Source organism: Choloepus didactylus, chromosome 5 (assembly GCF_015220235.1).
Source record: "Choloepus didactylus isolate mChoDid1 chromosome 5, mChoDid1.pri, whole genome shotgun sequence".
Lineage (NCBI taxonomy): Eukaryota > Metazoa > Chordata > Mammalia > Pilosa > Megalonychidae > Choloepus > Choloepus didactylus.
Genome location: NC_051311.1, coordinates 93,619,100 through 93,633,574, shown reverse-complemented (window position 1 = coordinate 93,633,574; position 14,475 = coordinate 93,619,100). Strand labels below are relative to the sequence as shown.

At 38.2% G+C, this 14,475-nt stretch overlaps 1 protein-coding gene across 1 annotated transcript in view; it reads left to right on the top strand.

Annotated features, from left to right (window-relative positions):
* The window catches only part of MAGI2 (membrane associated guanylate kinase, WW and PDZ domain containing 2), a 1,506,415-nt gene that overhangs the window by 1,379,491 nt on the left and 112,449 nt on the right, over window positions 1-14,475 (top strand). The window contains 3 exon segments of the mRNA XM_037836511.1: window positions 1,298-1,454; window positions 6,350-6,569; window positions 7,851-7,994. Coding sequence (XP_037692439.1) covers window positions 1,298-1,454; window positions 6,350-6,569; window positions 7,851-7,994 — 521 coding nt within the window.

Sequence of the window (14,475 nt, the reverse complement as noted above, 5' to 3'; positions counted from 1 at the left end):
GCTGAGTTCATTACTAGTTGATACCTACTAACTCATTAATGAGATTCAAGAATTCAGTCCCTGGAGCTCGTTGGTTAAGTGGAGAGTGATGTCCCACACAGGGTGACAGGCTCATTCAACTTGGTACCCTCAGTTTTACTCAGTTCCCTGATTCCATCTAAGGAATCTAAACAGCCACCTGACTTAAAATATAAAACAGTGATTCTCACTCCAGGTGATTTCACCCCCAAAGGACATTTGGCAGTGGCTGGTGACATTTTGGGGGTTCACAACTGGAAAAGGTGCTCCTTGCAGCTAGTGGATGGAGGCCAGGGGTGCTGCTAAGCATCCTGCAGTGCACAGGACAGCTCCCAACAAAAAATATCCAGCCCAAAATATTGATAGTGTAGAGGCTGAAAAACCTTGATATAAGTAGAGGAGAAATTTAAAAATTTGGGCTGGTGAGAAAAGAGAGGGAAAGGAGACTTATAAGGAAATGCTAAAAGACCTCCTCCCTTTAGTCACCCTGCCAAAAAACAGAAAAGAAAATGAACAGGGCCTTTATAACCTGTTATCTGCAGACCCCAATGTGCATCAAATATTCAGTGGAAATGAAGTGAGATTGCTCTCTAAAAATCAGACATAGTCCACTTAGATTTCCACATTGAAATGTGTCTGCCCTGGCCCTTATTGCAACACGTAGATCATGTCAGTTGAAAAGTTGATGTTATTACAAGAAAAATCAAGAAGCATTTTAACGAAGAATAGCTTATGACCCTTCCTGTGTCCAGTGTTCCTTTTCTTTATAGAGAACTGTGGAGTTCAAAGGGCTTTTTAGAACATAAGACTAACAAGGGACTGGAAAAATATTGTAAAAAATTACTATGGTTAGTTCCTTATCCAAACTTTACATGGAAGGTAAGACTTCTCATTACAACTAAAAATAGTGGCTAAAACATATTCTCTCTGCAAGCAATGTTAGAAGAAGTTTTAGAGCTTACTTCTTTGAATTACTTCTTCATAGTTTTAACAGGTGTTTTGTTTTTGTTTTTGTTTTACTGAAATCTTTTCTTCTGACAAAATAACAAGAGACTGTTCATAGCCTTGGAAAGCAAGAGTTATTATTAACAAAAGCATGCTCATTCCAGGAGTGGTATTAGAACTTGATAAGTTTAACTTTCTGTCTTAAAACCTAGCAAACTGAAATAAGCAAAGCCTTGAATCATCTGAGGGGGCAAAGAGTTATTATCTCTGGCCACCTCTAGCCCTTCATCAGATGCTAACCTGACTGCGTTTGCTGCTTTGGTTCCCATCTCAGAGCTCAGCAGCCCGGCCTCGGCTCCCGGCTCGGAGAAGCAGAGCCCCTCAGCCCAGCAGCACAGCCCCGTGGCCCAGCCAAGCCCGGCCACGCCCAACAGCCCTGCCGCCCAGCCAGCTCCTCCGCAGCCGCTTCAGCTGCAAGGACACGAAAATAGGTAGAGTTTCCTCTGGCTTTTCTGTTTCTGAGAGGCGAGGAAAGTAGGGAGAGGGAGAGTTTGAGGACAGGCAGGACACAGGCAGGGAGAGAGATTTTCTTAAACTAGAAATTGCCATGGCACCTTTGTGTGATTGTGAGACTGTGTATGTTATGTTTGTGGTTTTATTAGTGAATATAACTGTGTCTGTCCTTCACAGTAAGAGAGCCTCTCCTGAAGAAATAATGAGTGATGGGAGATAAGTAGAGGTTAACTAACCAAAGCGAGTCCAGGCCTGAGTGAACAACATACATGAAGGCCCTTTGGCTTGTCAGAGGGACAGAAATGAGGCCAGTGTAGTGGCAAGTTTGGTTTGAGATGAAGCCAGTGAGAGCGGCAGGGGTTGCTCTAGAGGGCCTTGTAGACATGATAAAGATTTTTATCTTTATCTTCAGTGTAGTTGCAAGTCATTGAAGGGTTTTAAGCAGAGAACTGTCATCATTGGATTTGCTTTTCAAAAAGATCACTGTAGAGAACAGATTGGAAGCTGGCCAAAGTGAACACAGCTAAAGCAGATAGAAAGCAGTTGTCATTATCTCCTGAGCCATGAAGGCTGTGGCTCTGGGAATGATGGTGGTATGAAGAGGGGGAAATGGTGAAGGATTTGTCGGCCTGAATAAATGTTAGTATTCGTACTGTTTGGATTTAGTGAGAATTTTGCATCCCGCCTGCCCTCAATCTAATGAGGTCCTTCTATGCCACACTTAGGGTTAAGAGATTAGAATCATGAGCCGATGTGAATAAGGCACTTTGAACTTCCAGGAAAAAAGGATACCATATAAAATACAATTTTAATTTTTTTTTTTTTTAATGTGTGTGATGGGGAGCCTGGCCTAGGTTGAGCCATTAAAGTAAGAGATGAAGACACATTCCCATCCCATGGTGTTTCCCCCCTTGTAGATGGAGCAAAACAGAGCAGATCATGGGAATATCATTGAATACAAAACCCTCACTGGTCTTTTCCATAATTGTAATGTTTTCTGAACATCTGCTTCCCATCTCCTGCCTTTCATGTTGATGAAGATGAAGTGAGACCCTGTTTTCGATTGCAGAACTCTCTAGGTTCATCACTCACACTGTTGCAGAGCAAATATTTTCCCTGTGCCACAGGTGTTATTTCCATAAAGCCCTATTCTACTCTGATTTCCCCATTTGCTTTCATAGAACAGTAAATGTCTATTTATGTTTTTAATATATGCCAAGAAGAGAAAAGACCAAACCCCATAAAGCGAATGAGGCAGAGGTAAGAATTTGACAATCTGTGAGAAGAATTAAGTCCTGGGTGCCTCAGTAAAAAGCCCAGATGTGTTCGCTTTTGCCATGTATTATTTTGACAGATTGCACTAGCTTTCCCAGGATTCATTTTAGAACTCAGGAGAAAGGACCTGTGTGCCCCAGCAGTCCCTGAGCCAGCTTCAGACTCTTCTTCTTGTCTCTGCCTTTGTCCAGTAACTTCCCAGCCATAACTCCATCCCTGCTTTTCCCCTGGACATGGGCTCTTGCTTCTAGCCTTGTTATGGGTAGGTAATCTCATCCCTGGTGTGTTAGTTCAGTGGGGCAAGCAACAGTTGGATGAGGCCACTATCGTGTCCCAGTGTCCCCCTACTAAATCAGCAGGGACACTTTGATCCTTCTCACAGAAGCAAATGCTCTATAGACTTTTTCTCCTGACCACAGAATAAAATATTTCCTAGCTCTAGGATTAACAGGTCAACCAGATCCAAATTTTTATAAATCACCAACATATTTGCTCAAATTTCTTAGATTTTTTTGCTTCAATAATACTAAAAGCTTGAAAAGTACCAACTCTCATTCTAGGGCCCTTCACTGGTACTTAGGTTCCCTGGTTTAACTCTTTGATTGTTGGTAGTAGCTCATTTGCATAGGAACATATGGAAGAAGAGATCTGATAATCTTACAGACGCCAGAAGTATTTTCCTAGCTGCATTTAAAGATGGTCATGGTATCAAAGGGAAACCTCTTTGCCTCTTTCTAGACCTGGCTAGAGATGTCTCCAAGACATCTTGTATGCAAACACACAGTATGACTTTTCCATTTTTTCATTTGTGCAAGGAGTGCCTACTTACACATCAAGTTGAACCAGTTCTCATGTTAGAGTAGAATAAAATAAAATGGCAATCTGCATGCAGATTTTGTGTTTCGTGAGTTACAATGCGTGAATATTTTATCCTGCCTGGTTTAATCTCAGATTGGCTTCCTACTGACACCCTGCACACTTCTGCCCATTTTTCTCTCCTTTAACATCCTTGTGGTTCCTTAGGGAACATGGAATAATTTTAATATGAACATGAATAAAACACTATTCGAGGAGACACATTTATTGAAAACAATAAAAGAGCAACTACGTAATATATTCTAAAACTAAGCATAAATAGTAGAGTTCACCTTCTTCCCCAGCAAGGACAGTTGATGTTTGGCTGTGTTTCTGATGGCGAGGCCAGGGGAAAATCAGTGGAAATTGACTTCTTTCCCAGACTTTGAAACCTCGATGTTCAAGGCTGGAAGGAATTCTTGAAGGGTCCACATGACATGCAGTCCCCAACCACATGGGCCATCTCTTGGTTCTGGAACTTTTCATACTATAAAAACATGCTAGAATTTACCATAAGCAATCTGGTTTATCATCACTAAAGTCTCTTTAATACTGGTATGAATAGCTATGAAGGGTTATATCAAAGACCTTCTTTCGTAAGTAAATGATCTTTAGTAAAATTCAAGAGAGACTTTTTTTGAGAATCCTGAGTTTTCCCTAAAATAAATTATTTTAAAATTCAAAGCAGCATGATTTTTGACCTAGCCAGTGGATCACTCACTTAAAAGTTAGCAACACTCATAAAAAATTAAATATACTTTCCTTATTAAATAATTCTTCAATGTGCAGTCAACTTAAAATCTTGACATATGACACTGGTGTAAAATGAAGTTTGAGACCTTGAAGGTGGGCCTGATGACAGCTGTTGCAGGTTTTGCCTGTGCCTATTCCTAGTCTTTTGTGTAATCTCTGGGGATTCTCTTACATATCACCCTCTTTTGCTATACCTTGTGACACATCTGGTTGGAAATGGAGCACATAATAGATATTCCATACCAATACCACACAGATAATGAAAATAAAGTGACTGTGCTGTAACTTAAAACAATGTGACATCCAAGCCACTAAGCAAGCTATTTCTGGAAAGAAACTGACACACACCGACAAATGTCACCCAGTTCAATCTCTTTTGTTAAGTGCATGCATTTGCATAGGTAAGCATCTTATTCAAAGCGTATTTTAAATAATTTTGTTCTCGGCATGGACACTCTCAGTAGGTGAGTAGACAGCATGCTGAGGCATAAAATAAAGGCTGAATTGTGCAGCTTACAGAAGGCATTTTTCACCTCTGCAGGGTTAAATAACAAATGTGACTTGCTCAAATGGTTGATTAAAATAACTACATCACTAACCCCCTTCCGAGAAGCAGAAATAAATACATCTATTGCTGTGTATCGTCAGTGTATGCTGCCCGAAATTAGATTACACTAATGCCAATTGTTAAAGTGATTTTTAAAGATATATAATACTACTCAGCATCAATGAGACCATAAACCAGTAAAGAACCCATCTACTTTTTTTTAATGTAATTTTGTTGAGATATATTCACACACCATACAATCCATCCAAAGTGTAACTCATCTACTCTTAAAGGTAAAAATTCTACCTGCTTTGAACCTCTTTTCCTTACATGTTAAAACTTTTCCTTGGTGCTAAATATTTTCTCAATTCCTCATACCCTCTGTATTAATTTTAGATGAAATTGTTCTTATACAGAATGTACTTTTTTAATCTACCTACATCCCTGGGTAGTTTGTTATAGACTCTTGACATGGCACTAGGCAATGAACTATAGAATTAAGTGAGCCCTATAACAATGGTGACAGTTTTTCAGTTTACTTTATTAACGATTCCATAATGGTTGGTATTTGCTATTCTAGTCCCTTTTTTGGAATGGGAACCCCTTCAGTTTAGAGAAGTTTGGATTTGTAAAACTACTGGTTCTGTCTCTCTGTATTTTTTTGTTAGTAACTAGAAACAGCATGGGACAGGTGTTGGACATAAACATTTTTGCCTTCCCTTCCATCCTGTGGCCACAGTAGTATCTGATACTAATGTGAATAGCTGAGGTATGGTATTTAAACTTCTGAGTAGGGTGTTTCTGCTTTGACTAATGACCCAATAACTTTCTACTTGATTTGTAGTTGGTGATTATACCCTGCCATCACTCCTTTAACCTCTGTACGATATTCAGAAAGACCCAACCAAGCAGGTTAAATAGACTTTAATTACTTATTTCTGAAGTATTTAGAGATCACTTCAACAGTGTTTCCATCAAGTAATCAATGATCTGCCAAGGTGTGTGTGAGGGGTGAGGGGATGAAGGGCAAAGAGAGAGAAAGAGAGGAAGTTGGGTAACTGGTGTTAAGACAGATATTTGGGGGGTGCATAGTTAAGTATTTAAACCCCTAGGTTTGTTGTGGTTGTACAGATTTTAAATACAAAGTCAAAATGGGATATCCATGAGTCTTTTTCTACAAAGTTCTGGTTGAACCATCATTTTTATCTTGATTTCTTAAGGAGTCAAGTGAAAAAGTATATAGTATGGCTGGCATTTCTCAAAGATTTTTAAATACTTTTTGTATGCTTCATCTTCTCATAATCTGAACATGCACAAGGACCACCAAGAGGAGTGGCCTCAGAGCTCTGTGGCCGGACTGTGCCTAGAGATTTCACCATCATTCTATGCCAGTCTCCTCAGACTGCTGAGATACCCAAGCCAATGCCATTTCTGTTTATTTAGCTACAGGTCAGAAGTAAAAGCAAGGCAAGATGTGAAACCTGACATCCGACAGCCTCCATTCACGGACTACAGGCAGCCCCCCCTGGATTACAGGCAGCCCCCCGGAGGAGACTACCAGCAGCCCCCACCTCTGGACTACAGGCAGCCCCCACTGCTGGACTACAGGCAGCACTCCCCCGATACCAGGCAGTACCCTCTGTCGGACTACAGGCAGCCCCAGGTACTTGGGCCCCTGGAATACAGCAGGCCCATGAAGTGCGAGGAATGAAGTAAAATGGGACCCTTACCATGTGTAGAAGGCAGAGGAAAGAGTAGACTTCCGCAAGAGAGAGCCAAAGTTCTATTCCTAATTCTGATATTAGCCAGGTGACACCCACACCCTTAAAACTCCTGGATAAATCTGCTTTGTGATAGATAGATAGATAGATAGATAGGTAGATAGATAGACAGACAGACAGACAGACAAACAGGCAGGTAGTGAGTGATAACAGGATGAACTAATCCCTGCTGATAATAGCTAGCTAAAGTCCAGTACAATGCCTTGTCAAGGTTTAAAAATGCTCTTATCTGGGACTCCAAAAGATGCTATTAATACAGAAAATTTTCCAGATGCCAGCAATGGAGGTATTTTAGGTCTATAATTAATTTACAAGGCCTCTTACCTCCCACTCTGTGGGAAAGGGCCAAGCCCCTGTGCATAAGGATAAGGCCAGACCTGCCTGCAGTCATCTAGGGTATAGCCTCTGCAACAACCATTAACCTCTCTAAGCTTCTGTTTCCTAGAGGGTGGGACCACAGTATAGACCACCGTGAGGACTCAATGAGATACATTTATGAAAAGTACCTAGTTCAGAACTTGGTAAATATTCAATACCTGGTAAACTAGACACCAAGATATTAGTCAAGTAAAATTTCAACTCTATCAGATTACATTGTGTTTACTGTGAATTGAAGAGCCACAAAGATTTTAAGAAGAGTAATGGGGTCAAGAAATATTAGACATACTGCATTTTATATAGAAGGTAAATTACATTTTGTACACTTCAATTTGATATTCAGTAGTCTGTGCAACAGAGATCCAAAGGAAGACCCCATAAGCAGACCCCATAAGCACACACACACACACACACACACACACACACACACAAGATCCTGATGCTCAATTCCAGTGAATGAGAAAACTCAAGCAAGAGAAAACTCAAGCAAGAGATCACATCATTTAAGCCTATATGCAATAATTATATGCTTGCCAAGTAAACTGATGAGTGCCAAAGTAAACAAGCTATACTGTAGTTCTTTTAAGGACCTAGTAAACAGTGTTCTGACGTTTACAAAACTTTGGAATTTTGTCCTGAATCTTGCCTAGATTATAAAGTCAGGTTACTTCTCACAGCATCATATCATTAGGAGTGTATTAACATGAGAGAGGATGGAAAGACTGACCACAGAAGCTTCTCTGATGCTAAAAACGGTTTGTTCCATTTTCTTTGCACTCCCAAAGGATTTTGATTATTTCACTGTGGACATGGAAAAAGGAGCCAAAGGGTTTGGATTCAGCATTCGTGGAGGAAGGGAATACAAAATGGATTTGTACGTATTGAGATTGGCAGAAGATGGGCCAGCAATAAGGAATGGAAGGATGAGGGTAAGAACAGTCTCTTTTTATAGACTTACTTAATTCTGGAAGAAAAATCCAAGCAAACAGATTTGATGCACATTTTTGCCGTCCTTTCATTTCATGGCCAAATTTTCTAAAGGTTTGGGAAAATTCTTAAATAGTATTATTACTATAGTATTATAATATCTCTCATTTTCATGTTGCTTATAAGTTCCACCTGATAAACCCCAATATACTGCTATTTTCCTAAAAAGAAAACTAAAGAACTAGACAAAGTGAAGAAATCTAAGAAGTAGATTGAAATGGACATTTGGCTCTATTTTTCCCTTTGGTTGTTGTTTCAGTTTCCTAGCTCCAAAATCGATAACATGCAATGGATTGGCTTAGACAGTGGGAGTTTATTGGCTTCTGGTTTTGAGGTTAGGAAGAGTCCAAAATCAAGGCATCATCAAGGCAGTGCTTTCTCCCAGAAGACTGTGGAGTTCTGGGGCTGGCAGCCAGTGAACCTTGGTCTTTGGCTGTTTTGTCACATGGCAATGCATATGGCGGCCTCTCCTGGCTTCTCCTTTCTCTTCCAGTTCCGTTAACTTGCAGCTTCTGACTGTTCCTTCTGGCTTTCTCTCTCTTTGTGATTTCCCTCCATGGCCTTCAGTAATAGGATTAAGACCCATCCTGATTCAACAGGGCCACACCTTAACTGAAGTAACTTCATCGAAAGGTCTTGTTTACAAGGATTCACACCCACAAGAATGGATTAAGTTTAAGAACATGTTTTTCTGGGTACATATCACTGAGCCACCAGTTTTATACTTCAATTTTCATTTGAGACTGAACTTTTAAAATATATTTTTGATTTTATGCTTTTTTTCCCCCACATTTAGTAATCTAATGATTCTGTGTTTCTTTGGAAATATCTGTTTTGTGTTGACTGGTCTCTTGGCTTTGATACTGTGCAGACAGAAGCTTTAAGAGAAAGGGAGATTAAGCTTCTTGAATATAGATTGTCCTTAAAAATAGTTAAAAATATTCCAGTGAGAGTATTAATTGAGGGTGGATTTTTAAAAAATGTAATAGATATTATGAGGCTTCTGATTGATGGGTAACTAATTCTTCATCTAAAGATAGAAAAACAACAAAACTTGGTAGCAGTATAGACCATTGGTCTGTCTCTCTTTTTCTCTCTTTATAAAATGACAACTAGTAAGCACATATAAAAGTTGGTTATTAATATAAACAAAATCTAAAATTCATTCTTTCCTGCTCTCCTTGCTCTCTAAGTTAATGCAGTAAAGCTGAGACTCCTGGGTTCTGGAACCCCAGATTCTTGTGTTGAGCCTCACGAACCAATTGCTCCTGGCCAACTGATTCTGGGTTCTTGGAGATATTTTCTTCCTACCACCAAGTTTATTGTTTCTGTGATTCTTATTCCAAAGTCAAGGAATTATCCACAACACAAAGTAAAAAGAATGCAGACATTGTGTATTTTGCTCCCTCCCCTCAATCCCTTGACAGTGAGGAAGGGTCAGAGTTGGAATTTGATCCCTGGCAAGACTGACTCCGGAGTGTGGTAGTCGCAATCCTGAACACCAGCCTCCCCTTGCCTTGTCTAGAGGCGGTTCCACAATAGGCCTCCTTATAGTTTCTTGGCTTCCCTATAAACCAAAGGAGCACTTTCATAACATACTACAAAGCCAACTCACAAGGGGTTAAATAAAACAAAATTGTCCTATGCACTGCAGGTGGTAACACCGCACAGAAGCCCTCAGTAAAATGAACAGGGCTCTGAGAGGAGAGGGCCTTGTCATTCAGGGGTAGGGTGCCCCCTGGTGGCTGGAGCAGAGCCTATGTGGGTGTTGGTCATCCATTCCAACATTGCACATAATTGTTAATAAGGGGTCTAAATGGCTGGCTGCTGGATATACACAGTACTCCCTAGGCAAAGTAGAAGCAGCCTTATGTGAAAAGAATACTCGATCTTACAGAGTATAAGCCAGAACAGTGATTCTCATTGTGCTCTCCTGACCAGCAGCATCAGCCTTGCCTGGGAACTTGTTAGAAATGCAAATTCTTTATCTCTGATCTTTAAAATAAGGCTAGGGGCTTGTCAGGGAGAGGTTGAAACTTTTGTCTTCTGTTACTAGATTATGTTCAGTATTCAAATATTTTGGGTTTTTCACACGGTACCAGCATCTGTGTCAGGGAAAGGGGCTGTTTCATAATGTAAATTTACAGGTGCTCATATTATCTACTGTTAGAATTAGATAAATATTTGTTATCTGTAGGATTGAAGATAAACAATTTTTCTTGATCTCAGCTCATAATTAATTCCGACCCTGTTTTCATTATCAAATGTAATTGTTTAAAGCTAATCTCTTCTACCCTCATTAGTGCTTATCAATAATTAATGATTTTTAATTCATAGATGTGTTTAAGTTATTTCAGCAAGGACCCAGGAATGACCAATATTCATATGACTTAATATTTTGATTATTTTAAGCTAATTAAAAAACTGTATAACATATAGGTTCCCAATTCAGAAATTTCACAATAAAATTAGGGACCTGTTTCTCATTTTATTGTAATGTTATTTTCTGGTACTATTGGTACTCATTTATATCTTAAATATATATACAGATCATGCTTATAAGGCAGCTGTTAATTCTACTGGTATTATGGATTGGTTTATAAAGTTCCAAGACTTCTGAGAGGAGTAGATAAACTAGACATTCAGAGGCTATCATTAAAAAACAAGCTCAAGAAGAGAAGCTAGCACCAGGTTCTGACCAGCCTTTAAACACTAGGCACATTCTTCTTCCTTTTTAATGCACTTCTTTGACCTTCTGCTTCAACGCATTTTCTCTCTGCCCACATTAAACTCGCGTGCGCGAACACACACACATGCATGCACAAACATTTGATGATAAAATAAGTTTAGAGAACACTATTTTTTTTCTTTTTTTTTTTCTTTTTTTTTTTTCTTTTTTTTTTTTTGTTTTTTTTTTTTGACCAGGAAAAGAAGCAAAAGCCCAGATGTTGATCTAGAAATTGCAGAATGTCTAAGATTAAACCCAATACAATAAAAATCACTCAAATCAGAATGACTAACTGAAGAGCTGGGTGTTTCTGAAAAGTCATTTCTTGGAACCATTAATGAATTACTGTGCCCTTTGGTTAGGGATGTAAATAATACTTATTTTGAACACTTAGTTAATACACCAGATTTTAGCCTCTGAAAATTAGCCTTTGTTGTAGGAAAATGATGGTATATGCCTGTTTAACAGTACAGGGCTTTGCTAAGAATGCAGTGAAAACCATGCACAGATGTATAAGGACATCCTTTTCTTCCTGGGCATTTTGAGAACCTGTTACAGATCACTATTTTAAAAGCATTTCCTTAGGCATCCAAGTGGTTTCCAGACATCCAAGAGAAATAGCAATGATCTTCCCGCCTGAGGGGCTCTTTCATGGGTCGGGTGAGAGTCTGGTAGACACATCCCAGAAGTGAGTCACATATGACTGGCCTCACTCTAGTTTTTCCTGGGCACCTGCAGCAGGGAGAATTATCTTAGCAGAGATCCTTGGCAAATTAGACTGTTTGCATTTCAAATTGATTAAATATTGGAAAAGCATTGTATGTTTATTCAATTTCTTTGTGAATCAAATAAGTACTTTCTTTTCACATAATGAAACAAGAGTCACGTCACACAAGTATCTTGATAAGTACAAGATTAATGGGTCTCTCGAAATATGAGAACATACTAATAGCAAACCCTGGTCAGAGAATAGTGGGGAAAATATGTCTCCTCTGGAAGGTCAGATTTACAGGCCAAAGTGTACATACAGAAGAGAGGATAAGAAATTCTTTTTTAGAAAATCAATTAAATGCTTATTTAAAACAGAGTTTCAGAAACACATAAGAAACTAAATCAAGAAATTTAATGACTTACTAAAAAATATGACTATTTTGAGGCCTTTCAACCCCTCAGCCCCACTTCCAACCTCCAAAATGGCAAACATGGTATATTTGCCTTATTAAACTTAGAAACATCAGTTCACTATGTTGGATCTCAGTTTTCTCATCTGTAAAATAGGAAGAATTATACCTCACTTATAGGGATGTTGTAAGGGTTTAAGAAATATATCGGGAGCTATTACTATTATTCAGACAAAAGAGCAAGGTATTCGTTTGTGGGAAGACAGGGGGACTTAGGTATTAAGATATGTCAAGGAAGAGAACTGGAATAGAATAGTACAGTTAGAATAAACATGGAGAAAAACCATGTGGATCATAATAACATAAAATACTCACTTTAACAAAGCGAAGTAGAGAGTAGCAGATTTTGACTTTAATTACTAGAAAGTTTTGCAGCACAAATTAATACTGATGTGTTAGAAGATAGACAAGAAAACAAAAAACAGTCTGAAAATCCAGAACATAAGAATTGAAAGTAGAAATATGTAATCATCATGTCTGATTGCTTTTCTTTGGTCAATTAAGAAGACTAATGTCATAAGAGGACAACTTCAGACTTTAAGAAAAAGTATAAGAAATTACTAAAAAATATTATTAGAGATACTTGTCTGGAAAAGAAGACCAGATATAAGTTGTAAATCAGTCTTAAAGTTGGTAAGGATAAAATTTTCCTAACTCTGAATAAATCTCTGGTATAAAACTCTCAGAGACATAATCTAATTAAAAATGAAAAATAAATAGAAAGCTCAGGCAAAGAATGATGAAGATACAAAATAATTTACTGGTGAAGCTCATTGAAGCCGAGAATCTAAGAAATCTAAGAAATCAGAGGGAAGGGATAGTATATCTAAGTGATTAAATAAAAATCTGAGATTGGTTAAAAGAGAACCTGAAAGGAGATCAACTTTGTTCTTATAAAAGGTAAAATACATTCCTTTTTCCATAAAAGTGTAAAATATTCCCCATTTCTGTAAAATGCATTTTGGATTATAAACGAGCACCATTTTATAACATCATCATCTTGCAGCTGTGTAACAGATGTCTATGCCAACTTAGCATCACATAAGCTTACCTGTAAAATGGCTGCTCACCTTCTTCCTGAATAATGGGGTGGTAAATGGGAATTCTGTATTGTGTGCATGATTGTCTTGTAAACCCAAATAAAGAAAAAAAGAAAGTCTGCCTGCAATGGGCCTTGAAGGGACTTAAAACATTTTGTTAGACTGAACAATATGGCTTTTCAGAGAAAAAATACGCAACTATTTACTCATCTTTTGTATATGTATGTATGTATTCATATAAAAAGCAAGCTTCTCTGATAGCAGCTTATTTTGAATCTGTCACCCTTCCTTCTGTGGCCCAAATATACCAGATATCTCTAGCCTCTGACTATAGGATAAAAGTATTCTAATTTACATATTGTTTTAATTAAATATAAAACCATATAGAAGAACATTTCTAACATATGTAATAGGCACAGATGCTATCCATGATTCAAACACTCACAAATCCACCACACAGCTTAAGCAACAGACCATTACCAACCTCCTAGACCCACCTCCTGTCTTCCTTCATCATTCCATTCCCCTCCCACTCACCAGCCCCAGAGATGACTACCAACCTAAACAAACACTCAACTTTCCTTCTAGGTTTACTACATATGTGTGTACTCTCAACCATGTCATTTAGTTTGCACACTTTTTGAACTTTATATAAATGGAATCATACTGTACATGTCCTTCTGTGATTTGCTTTTTACACTTTATGGTCGTGAGATTCATCTAACTTGGTGCAGGGATCTATAGTCCATTTATTTACACTACTGTTAATTACTTCCAGTGTATGAATATGCTCCAATCTATAATAATTACCTCTCTTCCCATTTGGTGGACATTTGAGGTTTTCTCTGTCAATGCACATCTGGGTTGTTTTCCAGTATTTGGTAGCCGTCACAATCCTTGTACATATTTCCTGCTGAACATGTGCAAGAATTTGCCTACACTAGACTATATACCTAGGAGGGTGGACATATTTAACTTAACTAAATAACATAAATATATTTTCCTAAACAGTTGTACAAATTTATACTCCCACAAGCAATGTAAAAGAGTTCCCCTCACCACATACCCTCACAAGACTTTTATTTTAGACTTCTAAATTTTCATCCTAGTGGGTGGAAAATGATATCACATTTAGGTTTGAATTTTCATTTCTCGATTACAAATGATGTTCTGCCTCTTATGTTTATTGGACTGTCGTGTTCCCTCTTAAATAAAAATGGCACTTCCTATCTTTCCCCATTTTCTGTTGAATTGTTTGTTCTCTCCATATTGATTTAGAAGTGTTTTATATGTTCTTGGTAATTGTTTTTCATAGACCTACATGTTGTAAACGTGTTGCCCAGTTTATGACTTGTAGTTTCTCTTTCTTTATGGTATCCTTTGATAAACGGAAGGTCTTAATTTTAGTATAATTGAGTTAATCAACCTTTTCCTTTATGGTTTGTACTTTCTGTGTCTTGTTTGAGAAATCATT